Source organism: Ambystoma mexicanum, chromosome 6p, assembly GCF_040938575.1.
Source record: "Ambystoma mexicanum isolate Mex_15411 chromosome 6p, UKY_AmexF1_1, whole genome shotgun sequence".
Classification (NCBI taxonomy): domain Eukaryota; kingdom Metazoa; phylum Chordata; class Amphibia; order Caudata; family Ambystomatidae; genus Ambystoma; species Ambystoma mexicanum.
The window spans coordinates 950,755,505-950,767,407 of NC_090935.1; the positions used below are offsets into that span (position 1 = coordinate 950,755,505).

Below are 11,903 nucleotides of genomic sequence, written 5' to 3' on the forward strand. Positions count from 1 at the left end.
GGACCATGGTTTTGCGGCTAATGATTTTAGCATGATTTCTGCATCTTGTTGAAATAGTACACTTCTGTGGTTAATACACCATGATCTGTAGTGTGCCTTTATTGGTGTGGAGGTTGAAGATTTCCTTAGTAGCTTAAGGGCTTGTCTCATCTCCTTATATTTCAAGACTAGTTTGTGGTGAAATGTATGCTGGTGTGGGTTCCCCTTGCTTTGATTCTGGGTTTTTCTTTTGACACAATAGAGAAACAGCAGATTGGTATAGTCCACTGAAATCATGGGACTCCTTGTATTGGATTTTTCAATTGCTCTTGAAAGATTTTTAGTGACTTGTTTACTGCCTTTACATTCATTCTCAGTCGGTTACCATTATTTATCAATTCCACTTGAAACTTGGTTTGCAGTGATGTGCCGGGAGAGTCTTCCAGTCAGATTAGTTTAAACCAATTGTGATCACGCCTCACAATAGGTACTATTTCTAGAGAAATGATGTCCAGACTAAGCTCTATAGAGGCAATCATAGCCCCGGAGGTAGCCATGCTGCTATTTGCGGCATGGCTACCCCCATTCCGGGTACCGGGTCCGGGTTCCTGGAATGGGGAAATACCAGGCTATTCCGACCTTGGAGTGCACGATATTTCCCCATTCCAGGAACCCAGACCCTGTACATCCCCATTCCCATTCGAGCCCCCATAGGGATCAATGGGAATGCGGAGGATGCAAACAATGGGCCCGTTAATGACGGGCCCATTGTTTGCATCCTGGTCTGCTCGCGGGACCCGCTAAGGATGCCTGGTAAAACCAGGAGTCCTTAGCGGGTCCCGCGAGGAGACCTCGTAATGAAGCGGTAGGGGGTTAACGGGGCTGGCAGCTCTACTGGCCCCATTAACCCCCTACCGCCAGGGTCGTAATGACCCCCATAGTCGATGATGGATGAATGTGGGCCCCTCTTCCACGCAGAGCAGCGGATGGCATTATATTCAAAGAAGCCATTTGACATGTGCAGGTAACCACTGAGCATTAACTCCTGCCATAATTCGACTTTATCTGGACATATGGTTGCATTTGTCTCTTGTATTTCTCTATGTTTATTCACTGAAGTATAAGACATGTGGAAATCGCCACACACTATGACTGATGAATTGTCATAATTGTATCCTTCCTCGATAGCTTCAGCTATCTTCTCCAACATTTCTTTAATCTCCAAATCGGTAACACTCGTAAAGATATTAATGAGTGGCTTCCAATTGAGTCACAAAGCTATGCATCTTTCAGAGTATGGTGTGTTGCAGGAAGCCATTTTTGATGTAATATCTGATAATTTTGTATCTGGCTTTGGTGTTAGGGTTAATAGCCCAGATCTAGGTCTCACCGTCACTCCCGTAATTGCTGGGTTAACTAGCACTGTAAAACCATGCAGTACAGGTTCCTCACTCAACCAAGTCTCTTGTAGGCACGCAAAGTCAAGATTGTCCCATGGTAAAGCATCTTTCTGTGTCAAGTGTGAAAACCCTCCTGTGTTCCAGGACACAAGGGTGCAGGTCCTTTGCTGGTTGACTCCAGGGGATCTTTGCTAATGCTTATCTTTGAGTGCCAAGGTTGAGGGGAGCCAGGCCCAAGAGGCCTCATCATTATTGTCGTCCAATAGTTGAATGTTCGTTCCATGGTTCTTTGAGGAGTTGTTCGCTGGTTCGCAGGTGATAGTCAGAATGAGATTAGGCTTTGACAGCTTTGAGGATGGCTCTCCTATCACTGATTGCCTAGAATGTGGTCTTGAAAGAACTTTATTTCTAGAGGCTTTAGAGGGGCCTCTTAGAGTCCTAGAAACCGAATCGTTGTATTCATTGTCCCCCTGGGTCCTATCATCGGTCCCAAAGTTGCTAATCCTCTTGGATTTCTGAACTTCATAGGACCTTTCAGTGGGATCTGTTAGGTCAAAGCACAGTGTCAAAAAATTAGCTGTAGCTATAAGGAGCAGATTTTTTACAATCATCAATTTCAGATGTATAGGCACTAAAGCTGATCTTTCTTCACTTCTAAACTCTATTAATCGCAATTTGCCTTAAGTGAGGTATACAATGGCAGAATCTGACCACATTATGTCTATTTAAAGTAAAACCACCCCCTTATCTACCACTCTTTCCAATCTTAGGCATCTAGAGTGGTCTTTTGTAGAGTGAGAATGAGGTTTAGTTTCAGTCATTTTTGGTCTTGTAAATCATGCCCCCCCCCCATCCCCAGCTTGCTCTTGAAGTCTTTTCAATGAGGTCGGTCTGCTTAAGGGGTGCTCTAATAATCGGATATCTTTCTCTTCTCCGATTACTGTCCAACCCTGGTTGAAAGTGATGGGGTTATAGTGCCTTTGTAGCTTATTGCTTGTGTTCTTAAACAATTTTGATTCATTCCTTGCAGTGGAACTTCCTTCTTGAGCCATGCAATTTATTATCAGGCATCCCCATTTTTTTGCTAAAGTGAGGAAAGGGGAGACCACTGGCCAATTACTGTTGCAGTTTTTCACCGAACTTAGAGCAGATTTCTCTAGAGGCACTAGTGTATGCACTTGACCTGTAGTAGGGGCCATTGCTTTGTCGTCCTCTCGTTTAGATGCAATGGCTAATTCATTCTTTTCAAAAGAGTAGACCAATAGATCAAGGAGAGGATTAAGGTCTCCCTGGGATGACACGTCCATGTCTTCGGTGTGGCCGTCCATAGGATTCCCTTTCACGTTAGATTTCTTCACTCTAAGGGTCTTGCCATTCTCCTGTCACTTAGACTCTTTCACTGGTAATGCAATTTTTTTTCTGAAAACATTTCTTGATTCCTTTCCCTGAGGGCGAGAGTGAGTTCTCAGGGATGACAAAGCTTGAGTATACAATTTTCTTCTAAATAGGGGATAGGTTTGTTCACTCCTGCTCATCTCAGTGTTAGTAGGTAAGGTCGTCAAATGCACAGTCGATAAAACAGAAATGGGAGCCACAGTTCTGTGTACTGCTTGAGCAATCGTAGCCTTAAGGGAATCCTCTGCAGGGCATATCCTTCAGTTGGCACTTCAAGTGGTAGTTTAGGGGCATCATATAATGTGTTACCAGTAGATCTCACGCTTGGCTGGCCTTCTAATGAGGAGGGCTCGTTGATAGTTCTCAGAGTTTCTGGGAGGATTGATGATGTAACATCCTGCTCTTGTTAAGACTTCACAGTAATATAACCCACCACAAAGATAATTTTTTAATGCATCATGAGGTGACAAGATGTTGATACATTCTGTTCCCTATTTTGGCCGACAGCTTCTGTGTTTCACCCGGGAGGACCATTCTTATCAGGGGGAGCAGTTACATTTCTATGTGGAAGATTAAGATTCCTCCTGTTGGTATCCTTATTGATTGTTGGCATTTCACTACAATTACAGTCCAAGGTTTTAATGGCTGCCCTCAGAACCTCAATGTCATGCTGTATGTCTGCTAATTAATTGCTGGTCGGATCAACTCAACTCGATGGTGTTCTAACGAGTTAGGGGTTATGGTTTTAGCAACATGGTCTATGGCCTCAATTGCCCCTAGGGTTCGAGAGGAATCCCTGGAATCGTTTTTCTAGTGAGGAGATGTTAGAAGATAATCTCAGTCGTTTGTGGGCCGGTCTGTGTGTTTCAGACATCCCCTCATTATCCGGCTGTGTTATGGGGCTGTTACATCTAGAATAGGTAAGGTCTCCCAGTTGAGCCAATTGATCTGTTGTACCCTCTAACAATTCATGGTCAGTGGGATCAGCCCTTAAAATGTCCACAGGAGGGTTGACGTCCGTTGTAGATTTCAAAGCCAAGGTGTTCATAAAGGTCATAGGATCTTGTTGTTGGGTTCTTAATTCTTGGTTAGCTCCATTAGGCCGCAGAGGACTTTTAAACCCTGACTTGGAACTTTTAGAGCCACACCATTTCCATTTGAGGAGTGGCAGTGTCTTCTGAGAAGTGACAGGGTTAAACAATCTGGAGTCAGAAGGGCTTGGTGGACATACCTTGGCATACAAATCAAAAGGAGCCACTTCCATGGGTCGACAAATTGTTTTGTTTTCCTTATTCTCTGATCCACCACACAGCATCTCTGCACGGTCAAAGGCAATGTTCAAAGACCGACTCATATCATTCCCTGCGTCTTTGTGTGTAATCTGCAGAGTTACGGCCCCTGTTAGAACTTCCAGAGCTGGGGCTCCTGTTTCTTCAATGTCATTGGAGATGGAATTAGCCGTGGGAGACCTTGGCACTTTTCCAACTAAATAGTTTGTAATTGAAACTGGGGGAGGATCCACCAACTGAGTGGTGGAATTAGCCGATGGTTCCAAAACAGTTTTCACCTCACTCCCCATCTCTGCTGTAGTGCTGATAGAGGTCCGATCAAGACCTATATCAGGGCTACCAAACTCTTTGCAATCCAATTGGGGTAGCAAAGAATCTTCTACAGCCAAACTGTGCTCGGAAGCTTTCGGCCATGTAGCGCTCTAGCAAAAAACCAAAATAAGTAAATAAATAAAAATAGGCTGCAGAGCAATAATAGGAAGACACTGTGTGCAAGTGGAAATGGGAGAGGCAGAAGATTTAGTTGGGTGGTGGGTAGTCAGAACAGAGCCGGTGGGGGGCCAGTGTTCAGGCAGTGGTTCCAATTCATGTGGTGTTGAAGGTATGAGAATTGATATTTCAGCAGCCTTACCTGCCCTCTCGTGCGGTGATAGATTGATAGAAGCCTGCAGGGTGGCTGACCTGAGCCTTAAGGTGCCAACTTCCAGCAACGGATGGGTAGAGCTGTTCCGAAACCTTCTCAGTCTCGCAGCACGATCCATCGGTATTCGGCTCTTGGTAGATCGCTTCTCCCTGGTTTCTTTGACAATGTGGGTCCTGCAGATGGCCCAGCCATTAAGGACCATCGGTTGACTGGCGAGTGACTGGACTTGTCACAGGACTTTGCGCAGGCGCTCCACGCCTGGTCGGTGCATTAAAGGATTCCTTAAAGTGACAGCTTCAGCTTTCAGTAAAGGTAGCAGTAAGCAGCGGCGGTCCTTGCAGACAAACAACACCCAGACGGTCCTGCAAATGGCCCTTTTGGCGTGTGACTATTAGGTATGTCCATCGTGCTCCCCACCACAAATGCCCTTCGCACACAGCACTCTGCAACACACGAAATAACCACACGGGAGAACAGAAGTAGAAAGGTTTGGCATGTATTGAAAGCAGGAACCCAAATGCTTGGGTGGACTGCTCTCCCACCTCAGGCCAGTTGCATCCTCATATACAGACAAGTTGGCTACTCCAGTCCTCATCACTCAGGTTACGGTGTTGCCTGCAGGCTGCATCCGGGCCCATGTAAGGCAAGTAGGGGCAATCAAGGGACAAGTGATAAAAGTGTCCAGGTTCTTAGAATAATGTCTTCCTGCACACAGTGCAGTTTGGCCTTGGGGTCTGATTACAGCTTGTAGCCACACATCGTGTACTTCTCGAAGAGATGGTTTCCCACCACCTGAGGCGTGTCCATTACGCATTCCACAGCCATAGTGGCCTTGCTGGTGCCATCCCAACCTCTCCTTGTGCAGGGCCTCAAGAGAACAGATAAACACATAGTTAGATCATGTAACAGCGACTGGACTTGTCACAGACTCATCGCAGGACTCCGCGCAGGCGCTCTGCACCTGATCAGTGCAGTTAAAGGGACAGCTTCAGCTTTCAGTAACGGTAGCAGTAAGCAGCGCCGGTCCTTGCAGACAAACAATACCCTGTGATGATGTGACATACGTCCTGCCACACTTGCGGTGGTTGGCTAGGACTTCATGAATTTGTGTTTGTGTCTCCATCTGCCAGAGGCAATAGATAATGGACAAGTGTTGGTCTTTGCTAATTTCATCTTCTACATCCTGGAGGTTTGCCACTGGACACACTATGTAATGTCATATGTCCTGCTGCCTTCATCTAATCCTGCACCAGCAGCTGTGGAACGTTAGGTGGTTGTGTCATCCACTGCCATGTCATCACCTGTATCCTACAGAATCGGGTTGGCTTGGGAATGTCCGGAAGGACATCCTGACCCACCAACGTTGGCACATGGCTTATATATACTGGAGGGTGTGACATAGCTTGTTCTTCAGTTAGGCCAGTCTGTGAAAGGTTGGAGGGCTTGGATGCCTGTTCTGGATGTGGGGCAGCACTGGATGGGCAGGCGGAGTGGATTGTGGTGTCTGCCCATGGGTCCGTTTATTCCCTTATTCCATTTCGTGGCCTTGGCATGTGCATCCTTTTTAGTGACCTTTTAGCGGGTGAGTCAGAGGTTGCAGTGGTGCTTGAAGTACTTGTGGAACTTATGCTTGCTAATGGAGCTGTGGTTCCACCACGTGCTTAATTTGTATTAGAAAAAAGTTCCAGTCCCAAAATCTTTCTGGCAAGCCACTCCCCCAGCAATGCCCACTGCCGCAGCAGCATCGTCCATGCTGCCCACATCACTGAATGCCATCACATTGGGATCATCCCTGTTTGCCGGCGAGCTAAGTGGGTGTGTACATGTACAATCCGTTCATGCTTGTTTTAGAATATTGTGCCTAGTTCACAGACCCTTTACATGCCATATTAAATATGGCAAGGAAGAGAAATGGTGCATTTTAAAGCACTGTGAACTACAGCAAAACCTGATGCGTTTGGAAGAAAGAATTGTCAAGCTGCTTAGCGTCTCCCTAGGCAATTTTCATAATAACGAAAAAGGACAGATTTTCATTAAAATAATACATTTCAGGCAAATCATTCTAAAGGTTACCTCTCAGGCCTTCTCCCTGAATGGCTATATGTTTTGTTTTGCTTCAAGTTTGCATATGCCCTAATTTGTGAATCTCATAATCGAATGATCCAGATAGCACATTTTTCAGTGCCACAAACACATCACACATTGCTCAGTTTAAAGCACTGCACTACGCAATTGCCCAAGACCCACCAAAGCCATTTGCTTTCATGTAATCTGCTTTAGATGGACTGAACGTCATCTGTCCTGCCTTTAATGAACAATAAACGTGTGTACTGTTGTAACACTTCAAAGTAGTGGCGCAAACACTGAAATTAATTTAGACAAAGTGTCAATATTGGCGGACCCTCATTAATACATACTGGCCAATTTTAATCAATTGCAATGCCCAGTGAAATGGTCAGCCTGCGTTATGATAACATACAATATATGTTAGGGTTGGGTCATTGAATCACGCTGCAGTGCAATGAAGTAAGTCAATTTGTATCAGGTTTTCATAAATGCAGGTTACGGCTCTGTCTTTATCAGGTGTAGGCAGCACTTAAAAAAAATGAAAAATGAATTAATTGAAAACCATGATAGCATGGTTCCACAGGTAAAGAACTGCCCACTTAAATAACATGTATATTGCAATCCCTCAAACACATATAACCTTGTAGTTTATAGGTAGCCCTCATTTAGGATACCCGGCCACCTATTTTCTGGCATATTTTAGGTGTTCAAGAAAGTGACACCAAGAGAACAGTAAATTCAAGTTGGATGCACATTTTGGTATCCGTGGATCCTCTTTACAAATGAAAAGTCGAGGGCTCTGCCTAGTCAGTTTAAATCCACCCACAATGAAACATCTGAGGTAAAGGATGATGAGCTTCAGTCACTGGGCCATGACATTTTCATTTGAACTTTTCAGAACACTGCATACCATCCGGTTTTCTTGCCTGCAGAACTTGACCTAGGGCCTCATTACACTCATGGCAGTAACCCTGCCGGTGCTACCGGCGGGTTGCTGCCAGACTTTTAAGATTTACCAGCGCCTGGCTTGCCGGTAACACCGGGGGATTACAACCCTGGCGTTTTGGAAAGTCAGGCACCGGTAAATGTAATTCCCCATCCCCATGGAGTCCCATTGGACTCCATGGGAAAAACGGAAACACTGGCACCATTAACAACGGTGCTGGTGCTTCAGTTATGGCTTGCTTACCATGGCTGCTGTGTCCAGCAGGTCCTGTCCTGTCAGGCACAGCGGCTCCAGCAGGCAAACCGTACTGTGCCAGTCCGGAAACTACTGGCACCGTTGTTTCCGGACCGGCAGAGTTATAATGAGGCCCATACTGTTTCAGTGTGACTCACTGGGGGGGTGGGCATCATTTTATTGGCACAGTGCACTTATCCGACTAAAAACACAACACATTTTTTGCTGCTGTTGTCATCCATAAAATATACATAGTTTCATTAATGGGTCAAGGTTAGGTAACATCAAAGCATCAGAGGACTCATATGTCAATTAATAAATTGAGTGCTTTGCATGGTTTTCAGGTAATAAATAACATGTGAAATGCAACACATCAGTCACATGACAAGGTGGTTGTGGAATTCTAATGTGGAATTGCAGTTTGAAACACTGTACACGATAGTGGTGTAAGCATGACAGACTTTTGGGTTACAACAAATGCACACAGCAACAGCCACAGCACACATTATAATACCCACATTAAAAAAGGTGTAATGCACTGGCAGCTAAGACAATATGACAGAAACAAAGTACGTTTGGAGTAGATTGCATTGTGCAAATGTAACCCGATTCAACAAAATATCCCTTCTCTAAATTGGAAGAAATTAATGCCTCAGTAGGTCCGGCCATTGCACCCTTTTTCTTGGCCTTTGTGTAGTTGCTTTTCTCTGCATTGCCCCATAGGCTAAGTAGAGTGGGCGCCCGGGCTCTCATTCACAACCATATCTAATAAACAACTCTACATACAAATCTGTGTAGAAAATAATTTTTGTCCGTAGGCCTTTATTTCTTATTTACAACCACAGTAATCATAACGATAAAAAACAGGTGTGCTTTGGGGCACCATGTCCAAGGTGAGTGATGCCTTGCTTCCCCTCCTCATCCTATCCTTGGACATGTGCCGCCTATGACTTTTTCGGGTACCGACCCTGCTACCTGGCGTTCTATATGCATATCCTGCCTGGGTTGGGTGGGAAAACAGAAACGGTCCTTCTCCTTCCACCGAAAGCTTTACCCGAGCTGGGTGTGCTTTCTTTTCGTTGTGCCTCTACCTTTTTAGAGGCTCCTCCATAACGGGACAGCCCCGCAAAATATGGGACGGGTCAAATAGTACAAAGTTTCCAATAACTACTTCATACAGCCATGTATTCCTAATAAACTGGCCACAGTATGTGACCATTTCCAAGAAGCTTCGGACCTCCGATATATTCTCCGGGGACTGTGCCTCCGCAAATCCTTCACCTTAGGAGGATCTTTGAACACACCCCCTTCTTTAAACACAGACCCGAAGAATTCAATGGTCACCTTAAGGAATCTGCAAAGGTCCCTGTGCAGTGTTAACCCTAGTGCCTTGAGCCGTTATAATGTTTTGACCAGCCGGTCCAGTTGCTACTTCTCTGTTCTTGCAAAGACCAGGATGTCATTGCTGATGTTCAAGAGGCCATCCAAATCAGCAAGGGCCCCCCGGATAATGTTCTGAGAGACCTCCACAGCAGACGACACACCAAAGCTCAGGCGCTTTTACCTGTAGAGGCCACGTTGCGTGCTGAAAGTTATTATATATCGGGAGTCCGGGTGTAACACCACCTGATGGTATCCGGCCCGAAGGTTGGGTTTCAAAAAGAAGCATGCCCCCTGCAGTTCCGTGATGATGTTGTCAATTGTGGGGTGATATGACGCTCACGCTTGATTGCCTTATTCGGGAGCCTCATATGCACCCAGATCCGTACAGAGTCAGGTTGTTTGGGCTTTCTGGAAATTATGATAGGGGACACCCAGGAGGTTGGGCCATCGGCTCTTTAAATTATGTCCAACTCTACCAGTCTATCGAGCTCCTTGTCAACTAGGTCCCGCAGATGAAATGGGACTTTACAGTGTTTCAGGGAAATGGGCTGGATCGACCCGTAGATTTGGAGCCTCACCGGGTCACAGCCAGGTGGCCAATACGTTCAAACAGCTGGCTGTATCCCGCCAGCAGCCCCATGCACATCCTCAATGTAATCTGCATACGCAAAGCTCACAATGCCAAGTGCCTCCACTGCCGCACAACTCAGGAGGGTGTTGATGCTGACCGTTGTAATGTAGAACCGGGCCTTGACGGATGACCCTCCATGCTCCACGTTGGCTACAAATGCAGCAGACAGTGGGATTGGTTGTTCACCACCAAATGTAAAGATGTGGGTTTTTGGCTTCTGTAGCTTGGGTGGCACAACCATGGCATCGGAATGTGCCTAGCCCTGAATTGATTATTCCTAGCTCTAAATTGACTGTGCCTAGTCCTGAATTGGCAATGCCTAGCTCTAAATTGATTGTGCCTACCCCTAATTTGACTGTGCCTAGCCCTGAATTGACCATGTCTAGCCATGAATTGATTTAGCCTAGCCAGGAATTGATTGATTGGTTGCGCCTAGCCCTGAATTGATTGTTCCTACCCCTACATTGACTGTGCCTAGCCCTGAATGGATTATTCCTAGCCCTAAATTGGTTGTGCCTAGCCCTAAATTGACTGTGCCTAGCCCTGAATTGATTGCGCCTAGCCCTAAATTGACTGTGCCTGGCCCAGAATTGATTGTGCCTAGCCCGCAATTGACCATGCTGAGCCCTGAATTGATTGTGCCTAGCCCACAATTGACCACACCTAGCCTTGTATTGATTGTGCCTAACCCTGATTGAGCCTAGCCCTGAATTGATTGTGCCTAGCCCTAATTTGACAGTGCCTACCCCTGAATTGACCATGCATAGCCCTGAATTGATTGTGCCTAGCCCGAAATTGACTGTGCCTAGCGCTGAATTGACCATGTCTAGCCCTGAACTGATTATGCCTAGCCCTAAATTGATTGTGCCTAGCCCTAAATTGACTGTGCCCAACCCTGAATTAATTGTACCTAGCCCTAAATTGACTGTGCCTAGCCCTGAACCAACCACATCTAGCCTTGAATTGATTGTGCCTAGCCTTGAATTGATGGTTCCTAGCCCTAAATTGACTGTGCCTAGCCCAGAATTGATTGAGCCTGGCCCACAATTGACCATGCCGAGCCCTGAATTGATTGTGCCTAGCCCACAATTGCCCATGCCTAGCCTCAAATTGATGGTGCCTAGCCCTACATTGATTGTGCCTAGCTATAAATCGACAGTGCCTAGCCCTGAATTGATTGTGCCTAGTCCTAAATTCAATGTGCCTAGCCCTGAAATGACCATGCCTAGCACTGAATTTATTGTGCCTAGTCCTAAATTGACCATGCCTAGCCCTGAACTGACCATGCCTAGCACTGAATTGATTGTTCCCAGCCCTAAATTGACTGTACCTAGCCCATAATTGATTGTGCCTAGGCACGATTGTCCATGCCTAGCCCTGAATTGATTGTGTCTAGCCCACAATTGACCATGCCGATCCCTGAATTGATTGTGCCTAGCCCACAATTGACTATGCCTAGCCTCAAATTGATTGTGCATAGCCCTAAATTGACTGTGCCTAGCCCTGAATTGATTGTTCCTAGTCCTAAATTTACTGTGCCTAGCGCTGAATGGACCATGAATAGCACTAAATGTATTGTGCATAGCCCAGAATTGATTGTGCCTAGCCCACAATTGAACATGCTGTGCCCTGAATTGATTGTGCCTAGCCCACACTTGACCATGCCAGCCCTGAATGATTGTGCCCAGGCCACAATTGACCATGCTCATACCTAAATTGATTGTGCCTAGCCCACAATTGACCATGCCCAGACCTAAATTGGTTGTACCTAGCCCTAAATTGACTGTCTCTAGCCCTGAATTGACCATGCTCAGCCCTGAATTAATTGTGCCTAGCCCTGAATTGATTGCGCATAGCCCTGAATTGATTGTGCCTTGCCCAGAATTGATTGTGCCTAGCCCACAATTGACCATGCATAGCTCTGAATTTATTGTGC

General features: G+C 45.9%; 1 protein-coding gene across 1 annotated transcript; it reads left to right on the top strand.

The window, feature by feature from the left end:
• The first annotated feature begins 10,726 nt into the window (after window positions 1-10,726).
• Window positions 10,727-11,308, top strand: LOC138510786 (uncharacterized). Its single transcript, XM_069626500.1, has one exon. The coding sequence runs from the start codon at window positions 10,727-10,729 to the stop codon at window positions 11,306-11,308; it is 582 nt and encodes a 193-aa protein (XP_069482601.1).
• Window positions 11,309-11,903: the final 595 nt, after the last annotated feature.

Excerpts from the sequence above, each read along its gene's own strand:
- LOC138510786 (XM_069626500.1), top strand. The coding sequence starts at position 10,727 with ATGCATAGCCCTGAATTGATTGTGCCTAGCCCGAAATTGACTGTGCCT.